At 44.4% G+C, this 15,243-nt stretch overlaps 1 protein-coding gene across 4 annotated transcripts in view; it reads right to left on the bottom strand.

The window, feature by feature from the left end:
* asxl1 (ASXL transcriptional regulator 1) overlaps positions 1-15,243 on the bottom strand; it is a 156,938-nt gene that overhangs the window by 73,260 nt on the left and 68,435 nt on the right. For 2 of the 4 annotated variants that reach the window (XM_072514978.1, XM_072514975.1), the window contains one exon: positions 5,109-5,217. The exons of the other annotated variants lie outside the window; for them this stretch is intronic. In XM_072514978.1, coding sequence (XP_072371079.1) covers positions 5,109-5,217 — 109 coding nt within the window. The remainder of the gene's footprint in view (positions 1-5,108; positions 5,218-15,243) is intronic. 4 annotated transcript variants of the gene reach the window in all.

The following is a 15,243-nucleotide window of genomic DNA, read 5'->3' as shown; positions in this document are numbered from 1 at the left end:
ATTCCACTGATATCTTTCCTTGAATAGTGATACATTTATGGTTTTCCATTCCACTGATACCTTTCCAAACTCTAGGAAATTTTGAAAGATTACAATCAAAGCATCCATCTCTACGGCCACTTCCTCAAGGCCCAAAGGATGCAGACCGTCAACTGCAGGGGACCTGTCAGCATTTAGTCCCATTGGTTTTCAGAACACAAAAATGCCATAGTACATATGAAGTAGGATACAAGTGGCAAATATCTTTTCCAGAACAACTCACCGCTACTATAAAGTGAAGGGCAGTTTTTAAAATCATTGCGCCACGAAAAACAATGTAAACTTGGTTTTCAGCAAGTAGACATTTCTACAATGTGGGGAGCAAAATGAGATTGGAGAGTCCATGCTGATCGGTCATATCCCACAATCTGATAACAGTGATCTCAGAACATGGCATCTTAGTGAGAGAACCAGCATGCATTCCAAGATCCCCATTCAACTTTTAGTCAGGTGCTATAAAGACTTTGTGTATCATACTATTAATTAACACACACAAACAATGATTGGTTCTGTCCCATTTCAAAAATCAGAACCAAATTAACTACCTGAGGTGGGGTGGGAGGGGAGAGAGAGATGCTTTTAGTTTCTGTAATCAAATATCAACTTCTATCACAAACAATTGGTCATGACATTACCAACCCACTTAGATTGGCTGCCAAGTAATTACATAAGATACACAACAAAAACAGACCATTCAGCCCAACCAGACCATGTTGGTGTTTATGCTGCACTCGAGCCTCCTCCCATCTTTCCTCACCTAAATCTACCATTGTGTCCATCTATTCCTTTCTCCCTCAAATGAACATTTAGCTTCTCCTTAAATGTATCTACACTATTTGCTTCAACCACTCTTTGGGTAAAGATGTATCTTTCGAATTTCCTATCGGATTTCTTGTCTTATATTGATGGTCTTTCATTATTATGCTCTCTAGAAAAGGAAACTGTTTCTCTGAATCTACTCTATCAAAGCCTTTCAATTTTAAATAACAATCAGGTCACCACATAGGCTTCCGCTTTCAAGAAAGGACACCCAGCTTGTCAATCCTTTCTTGATGTATACCCAAGTATTTCTGATATCACCCTTGTAAATCTTTCTTCTCTGCATCCTCTCCAATGCCTCTGTATGCTTTTTATAATGTTGCGACCAGAACTGCATGTAGTACTTGAATCAAGGTTCGATACAGGTCTAGTATTACTTCCCTACTGTTCAATTCCATCCTTCTAAAAAGCTACTTTTTACGGCTTTGTTCACTTGCGTGAGATCCGTTTACTGCTTGACCCCACTTAGACTTGCACCTTCCATGTCCCGCCTACCACCTCACAATTATCAGTGTTGAACTTAATTTGCCAATTATTTTGCCATTCTGTATGATTTTTGTCATCCTGTAACTTACTGCAGTCCCCCTCAGTATTGATAACCTCCAGCTAATTTGGTGTCCTCCACAAAATTAGAAAGTGTTTTTGAATTCATAGTCCAAATTGTGAACAAATTATGAACAGCAGTGATCCTTGTGGAACACCACTTCCGCCACCTGCTTTTGTGCACAGGGTAGCACAGTGGATAGCACTGTTGCTTCACAACGCTACGGGCCTGGGTTCGATTCCCGGCTTGGGTCACTGTCTGTGTGGAGTCTGCACGTTCTCCCCATGTCTGCATGGGTTTCTTCCGGGTGCTGTCTCCTTCTCAAGTCCCGAAAGACGTGCTGTTAAGAAATTTGGACATTCTGAATTCTCCCTTAGTGTACCCGAACAGGTGTGGCGACTAGGGGATTTTCACAGTAACTTCATTGCAGTGGTAATGTAAGCCTACATGTGACACTAAGGAAGATTATTAATACTATGAACATTGTGACCCTATATTTCTTTTCACATAGCTATTTCTATACTGTAGTCAATGACTCATCCTTTTAAATGTTTTTCTTTCAAATTAGGCATTCTCCCAAATAGAGGTCTTCCTCCTGCTCCTCCTTTATATCTCTGGCATGTTCTTCTTAATAGATAGCCAATCCATTATTCAGTTATTAATTCCATTCTGTATTGATTGAATGTCTCCAGCCTTCTCAATGCAATACTGAATCTTGGGGTTTTGGTCTCCATGTACTGAAATATGTCGTCTTCAAATTTGAGATTATTTCGTGCATACGGTTTCAAATTTCTAGCAACTAATAGTACCAGTTATGACCATGATGGTGTCAGCTTTACCTCTTTGCATATCAATATCTTGGCCTATTTCCTCCAACTTTGGTATTTTTTCCAGCCATCTGTCTCTCTCTCTCTCTCTCTCTCCACGCTGCTGTTCCTCACCCTGAAGTTGCTCTCCCTTGCCCCGCTCCTCTACTCTATTCTCACTGGGTCTGGTCTGCCTCAGATTTCAGGGGCGGGATTCTCTGCAATCGGCGCGATGTCCACCGACCGGCGCCAAATACGGCGCCCCAAAGGTGCGGAATCCTCCGCATCTTGAGGGGCCGAGCCCTAACCTTGAGGGGCTAGGCCCGCGCCGGACTGATTTCCGTCCCGCCAGCTGGCGGGAAAGGCCTTTGGTGCCCCGACAGCTGACGCAAAACTGACTTTGCCGTGCGGCGCATGCGCGGGAGCGTCAGCGGCCGCTCACGGCATCCCCGCGCATGCGCAGTGGAGGGGGTCTATTCCGCCTCCGCCATAGTGGAGACCATGGCGAAGGTGGAAGGAAAAGAGTGCCCCCACGGCACAGGCCCGCCCGCGGATCGGTGGGCCCCGATCGCGGGCCAGGCCACCGTGGGGGCACCCCCCGGGGCCAGATCGCCCCGCGCCCCTCCCAGGACACCGGAGCCCGCCCGCGCCGCCTTGTCCCGCCGGTAAGAGAGGTGGTTTGATTCTCGCCAGCAGGACAGGCATTCCAGCAGCGAGACTTCGGCCCATCACGGGCCGGAGAATCGCGGGGGGGAGGGGGGGGGGGGGGGGGTGCCAACCGGCACGGCGCGATTCCCACCCCTGCCGAATATCCGGTGCCGGAGAATTCAGCAAACGGCGGGGGCGGGATTCACGCCAGCCCCCGGCGATTCTCCGACCCGGCGGGGGGTCGGAGAATCCCGCCCCAGATTTGGGTTTCTTTGTCCGGTTTGGTTCCGTTTCCTTTCCTTCTCACCGGGTCAGGAGGGTCGAAAGAGGAGTTTCCAGACAGGACGGGAGCCGCCATTTGTGCCGCCACTCACTTCGTGGCCACCACCGGACATATTTCCATCAACTCAATTCCCACCAAACTAAACAGGAAAAAGACAAAGTTTTACATTAATAAGTGACCCCTTTCTTACTTCTGGCTTCCAACATCCTTCTCCATCACATATTCTTTTCTTTCTTTACTGACGCTAATTTTGCCAGCATTCGATCTAAGCTCCAAGTACCCCATTGCAAAAGCCTTCCTCCTTGGTGTTCAAAGCAACATTCATGACAGTTGTGCAACCCAACTCATTCATGTCTCGGATGTAAGCCTAAATTCTGGGATTACTTACTGCCTTCAAAATGTCCTTATTTCATGCTTTTAAAATCAATGCCTGCAATCACTTAATCACCTCTTGCCTTCCATTTTGTTGCAATGTATCTTGGTCATTCACCTTTGTCACCAGGACCTTAAATACAGCAGATCACGGTAGTTGCAGTACTAAATCCAGATCTCTTTCGTAGGAAATTTTTTATCTTAAAAATTTTAAAAAATCTAACAAGCAATAACTACTTGCATTGTAATTCTACTGTTGCCTAGATCATTGTCCCTTATACCAGCAAAAACAGACACCGATATCCCTCAAGTCAAATCAGGTTCTTTAAACCAGGTTTCAAAATCCATAATTTGGCACTGAAGCACAAGCTCTTCCATCTAAATCAGTATCAATCAGTTCTGTTAAAATGGGCTTTAGCTGCAACATACCAATGTCTCGAAAGCAATATAACATAAGCTTGCTAACAGATAGCAGTTAATAAAACTTGACCAAGTACAGAAAATATCCAATGACTTAGGAATTATTTTAACCTTTTATAACGCTTTATGGCTTCCATTAGAGAGAAAGGTATGGATATTGGATGCAAAATGCAAGAGCATTGTGAGTATTGTGCATGCAATCACTATATCTGCCTCAGAATGGAGTCTTTCAAAATGTCAACCTGAATTAAATTTTCTTCAGGAACAAAAGAGCCTGAAGATCGATGTGGCCGGGGGAGGGGAGGGGAAGAGGGAGAGACACTGCAAAATATCTGCTTTCTGCAGTTATGCAGTAATGTGATACAGAGGTATCCAGATGAGTGTGTGGATTAAGTGCTTGGAGGACACAGCCCTTTTTGAAAAGTTCTTGCAGCTACATCATTTAATTTCCCGGCCAAACAATCATTGCTAAAGAATAAATAACATGATCAAAATTAATGAACATGTATTTAACTTTCAAGGTTGGATTATACAGACCTCATATTATCTTGCGTTTAGTGACATCTTAAATGGACAAATTCCTGATATACATATAAAGGATACTAGCAATATTTTGCAAAATATCAGTGCCCCAGGGCAGCTTATCACTAGATATTCCTGTTGAGAGGGCCTAGCAGGGTATTTGGGGGGGGGGAACAAAAAAAAAGTATACACCTCATTCTAAAAGTGCCTCCCTTACAGAAATAGTTCCCTTTAAATAATATTGAAATTTTAAGACTTTCAAATTAAACAAGATGATTTTTTTCCTCTTAAAAATAAACACGTTCTGTCCAAGAAAGTATGTATATTCGGCAATCTGTGGGCTACAACTGACCCTAGAATCACTGTAAGCCCTTGAAGCCCCAGTAACCGAGTCAGAGTTTGTTTATTACTTATTGATTTCTCCAGTTTTGATTTTAAGCATCTGGTGCTGGGAATTGAGGTTCTTTGTTCTATTGCCATATTTCAAGTTAAATCCTAATTTGGAAGAGTTGTGAACATTTGCAACTGGATATACCTTTATTTATTTATTTTTTGACGTGGGACACAAGATCCATGGTAACCAGCTGATCTGCTCGCAAATAGAAACTTGGAAATTCCAAGAGTGGCAGCAACAAAATGGTATAATAGTTCTTACCTTCAGCGTATAAAGACCCATCCGCCCTGGAAGTCTGTAAAACATTCCATCATCTGCACGAGAATTAGTGTGGAGCATAGCATTCAGACATGCCAAGGGAGAAGTTCCACTACATAAAATGGATTAAAAAGCACATTTTATGCAAATACCTCATATAATGTTCAGATTGGTACACTGGCACATATTCTGCTCCAACTGGATTTCCTCATCATTTTTAAAACTGTACAAAATGCCAATAAAAGGAAATTAAATAAACTGGGATTTTTAGAATCAAGCCAATTTTGAAATTTTGTTTTGCGATTTCCACGAAACACCATTATTTTGCTTCATATGTCAGCCTGAAATTTTGAGGATTGAAGCATTTCATAATTGTTCCTTCATAAATAGCACAAGTACAGTACATGGCTTCTACCCATCTTGAATTATTTTACTACAGTTAGGGCTTAAAAATATTTTCCTAAAATGTTTCCACCACTGTTAATGACATAAAATTGCCTGCTGATAAAATCACACAACGGATTTGCTGAAAATGAATTTGCCGGACTTCTTTTATACCGTAAAAATCATTTAGCACTCAACATTATTCTGCTGCATATTGTTGGGAGAATTAGCTTTTGATGTATCTATCATTGCACCTAAAACTATATTCAGACCTCTAAAACTGCTATGCAAAGCATTGTTCTGATTCCAGTAACATTGCTGGTGATTGAGGAAAATTAAATTATATTGATCAGAATACAGTTTTGGGTTATGTAATGCCAAACCTACCGTAAACACTGCAATGACAGAAAACAATGTTTTATCAGTTATTAGATTATCCTTTATCAGGTGCAACAGGTTGGAAACCAGCCGAGGTTTCCATCTTCCTCCAGAAGATGGAACACTCTTAAATCTAGTAAAGGGGAGGCAATATCCACTGAAGTGCCCATGAATTGGATTGGTGTTTTGACTTAAGAGATGATAAGGATGATCAAACTGATGAGAAGGAATGATCTGAGGTGAAGGAGGTTTTGTGGCATTGTGTGGTTGACATCAGATTCTGACCATATTTTTTCACTTACTGAGGGACCTCACATCGCCAATGAACATCCATGTATACAGACATTCCTCACAGGGAACAGAACCAGAATTCATTTCAGAGGAGTTATTTCATTTAATTCATCACTTCTCACACAAATATGCTGAAAATATGTTCTGCTGCACCCAATTTAAAACATGACAACTGTGAAACTAACTTATGGATTGACATTAAGCCTACGACATGGCATCAGCAAACAATTCAAAATTTAATCCAAAATGTAACATGATAATTCAAGTCCGAACATTTTTATTAGGTGACAAGACAGTTCATTGGTCATTTATGACACCCAACTCAATTAATTTCAACAGAAACAGAAATTCAAAAACTCCATAGACTATGGCTTGTTTTTAAGGGGATATGAAGCACCAGTGTACAGGCTGTTGAGCATGCGTTATAAACAAATGTTACAGTACTAGTCTTCAATAACTACTTACATAAGACAACAAAACCATCTAGTAGTTGACAAACTATCACGGGATTTCAATAATGAAGTCCCTGAAAAGCTGAACTTTTATTAGGTGTGCAACAAACAGTATGTAGTCAAGACCATTTCTATACCTACAACAAGCATTATGGTAACATTGTTTTGTTTCAATATTTGAGCCTTCAATTTCAAAATGGATGTTTCCATTTTATGTCCTAATCATGTTTATAAAGCCGAGACCATCTAAAACTATTCAAAGTGGCACGGCGGCAAAGTGGTTAGCACTGCTGCCTCACAGCTCCAGGGACCCGTGTTCAATTCCAGTCTCGGGTGACTGTGTGGAGTTTGCATGTTCTCCCCGTGTCTGCATGTGTTTCCTCCGGGTGCTCCGGTTTCCTCCCACAGTAAAAACATAATAATCACTTATTGTCACAAGTAGGCTTCAATTAAGTTACTGTGAAAAGCCCCTAGTCACCACATTCCGGCGCCTGTTCGGGGAGGCCGGTAAGGGAATTGAACCCGCACTGCTGCCTTGTTCTGCATTACAAGCCAGCTGTTTAGCCCACCGTGCCAAACCAAAAGATGTGCAGGTTAGATGGATTGGCCATGCTAAATTGCCCCTTAGTGTCCAAAAGGTTAGGTGGTGTTACTGGGTTATGGGGATAGGTTGGACGCGTGGGCTTAAGTAGGGTGCTCTTTCCAAGGGCCAGTGCAAACTCGATGAGCTGAATGGCCTCCTTCTGCACTGTAAATTCTATGAAGCCAGAGCTTTTTCATTTGATTATACAGTGAATTAATCAATTTCTCAACAACGACTCTTGTTAGCAACACATTCCTATTAACTCACTGGCCTCTGCAATGTGACTTAAAGTTCTACTCCTAAAAATGAAAATTAGGCATACAGTAAAGCTATATATGGACTGGTAGGAAACAATGTTCCTGCCGGGATTTATCCAATATACTAAACTGGGAAAGATTCCCTATGTGTGCTTAATCCTAAATCCAAACGCTGAACTATGTCCATTGTTACTCAAATGAAACTGAACAACCAATTTCCAACATGAAGAGCAGTTACTGGGATACAACATATACCCCACAGCTCACAAGCTCAGCATTAAACTAGTCAAGAGGTTAATCCCACAATAACTGCTTGATGCTTAATGCGTCTGAAGTGGTCCAGCAACCACTGAGTCGCAAAACAATTGCTGCAAAACAAGTTAACCCATCAGATGGACCCGTCAAGTGCAAGCCAACTGAAACAATCCTCCTCACGAATACCTATGGATTGGTGCTCAGTTTAATCAAACAGTTTTTCTACAGGCTAGTCAAGTAACTTAATGTAATCATTTTCACTATCTGTATCTATTATCCCGCATCCCAGAATGTGGACTTGGGTGGGGTGCTCTTCCCAAGGGCTGGTGCGGACTCGATGGGCCGAATGGCCTCCTTCTGCACTGTAAATTCTATGAATGTGAGGAATGCTCAACATTCTATTGGATGGTTACAGAGGCATCAACTGCAATCAAGAAGCTCACAACATCCACAGCCAAGCAGCCTGTTTCGCCGGCAACCCAGACATTGGGCTCTATATTAACGTATACCAGTAGTGGACGGCTTTATCTTCAGGATGTACTGTAGCAATTCAAAATCTTACATCTACAGCAGGCCCAAGTCCTGTTACCTCAAATACAGAGATAGAAACAAGCAGCAATGATACAAATGCACATCGCCTCCACAAATCATCCCGACTTGCTCATAACACCCATTTGACCATGTTCACGAGGTCACAATCCAGGAATTTGCTTCCTGACACCATCTTGGGAGTACTACCACTTTTGTAGGTCATTTAACAAATGCCAGCCTGGAGCATACCCCAAGAACAAGCATCACACATCAGCTAAGTAATTAAAAGGACAGAAAAGGACTTCCGGTGGCGGCCAGGGCGTAAGTGGTCGCACACAGGGCAGTTCCTGGAAAGAGCTCTTTTTACTTGAAATTAGGTGCAACCTTGGCAGAAAAGTGTACCTGAGGTTGGAGAGGTTCTCCCCAGTAGTTTGTCTGCTGGTTACCAAACCCAGTAGAAGGTGATAGACCTGGCCAAGGAATTGGAAGAGACCTGTCGCGCAGCAGCCAATGGAAGGCTGGTGGAGGGGGGAAGAGCTAGTGCAAGTTGTAAAGCCCCAGATAAAACAATTGATGGCCTTCATAAAGGAAGAGTTCCACCAGCAGAGGAAGAAGATTCAGGAGGATCGCTCGAAGGCCATCGAAGGGGCTGTGAGGCTCCTGAAGGGCTTGATGGAGAGGGTGGAGAAATGTTTAGAGGCACAGAGGTCGCAGATCCAAGAGATTGAGAGGGTGATGCTGGGCCACAGCAATCGGGTAGTGGCATTGGAGGCGGAGGTGGGGCTCTTAGGAACCTCTGCAAGACTTTGATGGCAATGGTGGAGGAGCAGGGAAATAGATTGAGAAGGCAGAATCTGCAGGTGGTGGGCTTGTCTGAAGGAATGAACGGTGCGAGTGCCACGAGGTACGGTTCGAGGATGCTGGTGGGGCTGGTGGCGGAGGGGGTGTTGGATAAGGGCCCTGAAGTGGACAGAAAGCACAGGTCTCGGAATCAAAAGCCTAGAGCAGGGGAGCCGCCACGTGCAGTGATCATGAGGCTCTATAGGTTGGTGGGGAAAGAGAAGATTCTGCAGTGGGCCAGGCAGAAACGCAACTATGAATTGGAAGGGTACAAGGTCCGAATACATCAGGTATTGGAGCTGAGCTGGCAAAAACGTTGTGCGGGGTTCAACAAAGCCAAGGTGGTGCTATATCAGCGACAGATCAGGTTTGGGGTGCTCTACTCGGCAAAGCTTTGGGTGACGTATGAAGGCCGGGAATACGATTTTGAGACGCCAGAAGCGGCCAATGACTTTTATCAAGGAGCATAAACTGGGGGAAACCTGAACTGAACAAATCTGGGAGACTGAGGTGCTGGCACTTGAAAATAATTGGAATACGTGTAGAGTGGGGGTTGGAGGGAGTGGGGGGTTCCTTTTCCTCCGATGTAGACGGGTTTTTCTTCTTTTTTTAAAATGTCGGATTGTCAAAGGATAGCAGGGGTGAAACGTTTGTAAGGGGACGGCTGTCTCCATTCCCCCTATCTGCTGCCTGGGGCTGTGTTTCTTTTTTCTGTGAGCCTTTTCACAGAGCAGAGAGGTGACTGCGAGGGAAGGTTGGAGGGTCAGTGGTAGAATCCTTTGGGCAGGAGTTGCTATGCTGGCAGGTAATGAACACTGCAATGAAGTTACTGTGAAAAGCCCCTAGTCGCCACATTCCGGCACCTGTTCGGGTACATGGAGGGAGAATTCGGAATGTCCAAATTACCTACCAGCACATCTTTCGGGACTTGTGGGAGGAAACTGGAGCACCCAGAGGAAACCCATGCAGACATGGGGAGAACGTGCAGACTCCGCACAGACAGGGACCCATGCCGGTAATCGAACCTGGGGCTCTGGCGCTGTGCGGGTGAACTGAAGTGAGGTGGAGGAGAAGGCCGCAAGTGGTGGCCTGCCAGGGTTCAATGGACCGCTCAAAACATCTTGGGTCTTTGCGCACATTAGGCGCTTGAAACCAGAGGTGGGCTTTCTTTAGGAAACAAACCTCAGCTGCGGACGCACTGTGCTACCGTGGGCGGCACAGTAGCAGTGGTTAGCTCTGTTGCTTCACAGCTCTGGCTTGGATCACTGTCTGTGCGGAATCTGCACCTTCTCCCAGTGTCTGCGTGGGTTTCCTCTGGGTGGTCCGGTTTCCTACCTCCAAGTCCCGAAAGATGTGCTGTTAGGTAATTTGGACATTCTGAATTCTCCCTCCATGTACCGAACAGGCGCCGGAATGTGGCGACTGAAGGCTTTTCACAGTAACTTCATTGCAGTGCTAATGTAAGCCTACTTGTGACAATAACGATTATTATTATTGAAGGACCAGGTTAGGCCAAGGAAAGGATGGGTGGGTTAGGTTTTCCACTCGGGTTTTGATTCAAAGTCGTGGGGAGTGGCAATTTTGATGAGTAAGAAAACGGGGTTTGTGAGCGCGAAGGAAGTGAGGGACCTGGGTGGGAGATATGTGAATGTGAGTGGGGTATTAGAGGGGACGCCGGTGGGGTTGATGAATGTGCATGCACCGAATTGAGATGCTGTAGGTTTTATGAGGGTGTTGCTGGCAGCAATCCCGGATTGGCCACACACCAGTTGATTATGGGAGGAGATTTTAATTGTGTCCTGGAGCTGGGGCTAGATAGATCGAGCCCCAGGTCAATTGGTAGGATACGAATGGCAAAGGAGCTATGTGGATTTATGGAAAAGATGGGTATGGAGGATCCGTGGCGCATCAAGAACCCAGAGAGGGGTGGCATGGTGGCATAATGGTTAGCACTGCTGCCTAAGGCGCTGAGGACCAGAGTTCGATCCCGGCCCCAAGTCACCATCTGTGTGGAGTTTGCAAATTCTCCCCGTGTCTGTGTGCGTTTCACCCCCACAGCCCAAAGATGTGCAGGTGAGGTGGATTGGCCACACTAAATTGCCCCTTAATTGGGAAAAAATAATTGGGTACACTAAAATTAAAAAAAAAATGTTTTAAAGAACCCAGGGAGAAGGGAGTATTCCTTCTTTTCCCGCATGTGTACAGGGTATATTCCAGAATTGACTTTTTGTGATGAGCTGGGAGATTTTGATTGGGGTGGAGGGGGCAGTGTACGCGGGGGTCGTAATCTCAAACCACGCATCCCATTGGCTGCCGATTCGGCTTAGATCAGCACGGGAGCAGAGGCCAGGGTGGAGGCTCGATTTGCGGTCGTTGGTAGATAGGGGGTTTTGTGACAAAGTTTGGGTTGTGATTAAAGATTATGTAGATTTGACCGAAAACGGGGAGGTGTCGGCGGCCATTATTTGGGAAGCTCTAAAAGCGGTGGTCCGAGGGGAGATTATCTCGGTCAAGGCTCATATGGATAAGAAAAGGAGGGAGGAATATGAATGACTAATGAATGAGATAGTGGGGGTCGAGAGAGAGCACTCGAGGGTGCCCACTACGGAGGGATTGGCGAGGAGGAAAAAATTACAAAGGTAATTCGATAGGTTGACAATGGGGAGGGTGGTAAGACAGCTGCGTAGGGCAAGAGGGGTGCAGTATGAATATGGAGAGAAGGCGAGTCAAATGTTAGCGCATCAGCTACGGAGGAAGGCCGTGTCCAGGTAAATATTGAAGTTACGGACTGGGGCAGGGGATATGGTGTCGGAATCGGGGAAGATAAACAAGGCTTTTAGGGATTATTACAAGGGCTGTACAGGACTAACCTGGGGGGTGAAAAGGAGGACATGGGACGGTTCTTAGATGAACTGGAGTCTCCACAGCTGGAGGAAGAGAAGAGGCAGGCGCTAGAGGAGCCCCTGGGGCTGAGGGAGATAATATAAGGGGTATGAAGTCTGGGAAGGTCCCGGGGCCCGATGACTACCCGGCGGAATTTTATAAGGAGTTTGTGACTACCTGGCACCACATCTGTTGGGGAGGTTAATGAGGCTTTGGATAAGTGGCATGTATAGGAAGTGGAGTTGGTTAAGGTGAGGGATTTGTATCTGGAAGAAGGGTTTGCCAGTATCGATGAATTGAAGGAGAGGATTGAGCTCCTGAGAGAGAGTGAGTTTAGGTACCTGCAGGTAAGGGACTTCGCTGGGCCGAATGGCCTGGAAAGTTTGGAAAGAGTTCCCCAGGTTGCTGAGGTACACCCTGCTGGAGCAACTGCTGCTTCCAGATATGGAAGGGGAGGGCAGGATCGGACCTATGGAATTCATAACCAGAGTCAATTTTGCTACCAACAAAGCCAAGCTGACCCATAACCAAGTAGCAGAGTTTAAGGGATTAAGCACAGCTTCTTGATTATGTAGGCAAGACAGTTGAAGGCTCGATTACCAAAAGGTGCTGCCAGACAGCAGTGATAAGAAAGAACACGTGCACATGAAATCGGATTTGAGCTACATGCACCTAAAATAAGCTTAACTAATTTCTTCTTTGGAAATAAATCTGGGGGTACACTAAACCAGGAGACAGAAATGAAAGAAACATCTCCTGCCAGCCATGGCTGCTGGCAATTTTGTACAATGAGTTAGGCAGAAACAAAAAAAAAGTAATAGTTGCAGGTTAGAATTTCTTACTCCTTTCCACAATAGAAGATCAAATAGAACTTGCACAGGGTGGGCAGGGGGTAAAAGTCAATAAGAAAAAGGGCAAACTTCAACAAATTTCTTAAATTGCTTGCATGTTACCTTTGAGAGGGAGTTGATAGTGCTTCTAATACATGGATATTAGAATCATACAATCCCTACAGTGCAGAAAGCCATTCGACCCAGCGGGTCTACACCAACCTCCAAAAGAGCACCCACTTCCCCACCCGATCTCTGTAACCACAACTCCACCTAACCTGCACCTCTTTTGGTGGGAGGAAACTGGAGCACCCGGAGGACATTGGTTTACAATTAATAGCAATGAATAGCCAAGATAAACAATACAATTATCAAGTTTCATTACGCATTAAATACTATTAAATTTTTGATAAGCACATGAAAATATTTTGTACTGGCAAAAAAGTTTCAAAATTAATGTAGCATAATTCTGTGATGAAACCATAGGTTGTGTCAACCGAATATCCTTAATAACTGGGTCTATTTCTCCCATTATGAAGCTTACAACTGCAGCCATCTGTTTAAACATTCAGAGCCCTGGGGCCCATCTCACTATATCACACAATTATTTATACCATAAGCCCAGACATACTTTTCAGCTCACGATAGATGACTTGAATGGCTGAAAAATCTTCTTGAAATAATTTTATAAATCAAGGAAATTTAAATGGGTACTGTAAAGAAATTGCATTCCTGTAGAAAATACTTCACGCTGATGTACAAATAGATAGGGAATTCTGTGGGATTTCACACAAGAATATAGAGCAGTTTTCACGTCATCAATCCAAGCATGTTGAGTAACTGCAATTGTAATTGACTCAAAACTCAAGTATTGCCTCCACTACCAAAATAAACTTTTAAAATATATATGTGTTTTACTGCTGCTCTTTTTTTACTCTGTTCCACGCAGTCCCTTTTCTGATCATTTCTAGTCCCCTCACCTATTTCATCAGCTCTCCATGACCTTGAACCTCCCCATCTCTAATCTCCTCCAGCCCTCCAAACTTCCGTGATATCAGTGCTCCTCCAATTCTGACCTTTGGATCAACCCCAAATTTAATATTTGTTCCCAAACCTTCAGGTGCTAGGTCCTGACCTCTGGACTACTGCATTTTTCTCTCTCTTTCCTGGATAAAATCTTCCTGTTTGACCAAGCTTTGGATCATCAGCCCTAATATATTCTTTTGTGCCTCTCGGTCAAATTTTGTTAACCACCTGCAAAGTACTTTTGAACATTCTATTATGTTAAACACACTCAAAATAAATACAAGCTGTTATTCTTGTGTTCTGTCTGCTATAGCTTCAAGCATTCATTTGTCTTTTATGGTTGGACTTTGTATGGCGCAAAACTCTGTTTTATGGCATTGGCTCTGAAGCACTTGGTGGGATACAAAAAGCCAATGCGGAGGATTATCTGTTGTACTGCAGTTCATGGACAGGGGAGGAATTTGGGCCATATGCTGCAAATATTTTTTTTTTGTGGTGAATGAAGGACCAGTTGGCAAAGGAATGGTTGCCGTCAATCCCTAAAAACAAATGTGACTTCTGGCAGACTTCATGATTTGAGTCCTCAGGTGATTTACCAAGCCAATTTTGGAGCCACAGGTCTTCTATGGAGAGGACAAAAATTGTCCTGAAAGAAAAAAGGGGGGTTTCCTCAAGCCAGGTTCCTGTTCTCTCTCCTCTGTAGCAGTTTTATGTAGCTAGTTTCCCACTTGCAGCTCATTAGAGGCACCAACAGGTGGCACAGTTGGCAGGAAGTTTCTCCCATGCATCGATGACAATTCATCCCCTTTACAGTGGAGTATCCTTACAGTATTTTCTCTGCCTTCCTCACACTCAGGTGCCATCTGAAGTTGAGAAGAGAATCTGCTTCAGACGATTTGCCATGGGCTGCAGTATCTTGACCAGCGGAACTAATTTTGCATGATCATGGTGACCATGCTGGAGGAATGGGCTTTGCTGAAGATGCTGGTGTTTGTTTGCCAGTCTTCCCACTTGATGAGTATCTTGCAGAGACTAGACTGCTGAAAACTCTCCCGTGTCCAGAGGTGCCTTTGGCAGGTGATCCAAGTCTCACTACAATATAAAAAGAGTGGTGGCAACAGTGTCGCAAACTAAAGCCTTTGTCTTATGGAGCTCTCTACCATCAAGACAGTTCATTCTGTGCTGGATCGCCTCTTCGATGCTTTCCCCATTGAGTTAAAACTTAAATCATAACTTTTATGCAAGCTCGTCACGAATGGGTTCCATGACGAGGTTGAGGTGGATCGTGAAAAGAGTTGGTGGAATCATAGTGTTGCTGGACACCCATCCAGATATGAAAGGCCCGTCACCAATCCACTGCTAAAGCCAGTTGCAATCTGGGGACTCAGGAGAATAACATTTTTACTGGACACCCAAGTCTCTGGAGGA

This window comes from Scyliorhinus torazame, chromosome 8 (genome assembly GCF_047496885.1).
Source record: "Scyliorhinus torazame isolate Kashiwa2021f chromosome 8, sScyTor2.1, whole genome shotgun sequence".
NCBI classification, from domain to species: domain Eukaryota; kingdom Metazoa; phylum Chordata; class Chondrichthyes; order Carcharhiniformes; family Scyliorhinidae; genus Scyliorhinus; species Scyliorhinus torazame.
This window is presented reverse-complemented; position numbering and strand designations above follow the sequence as displayed.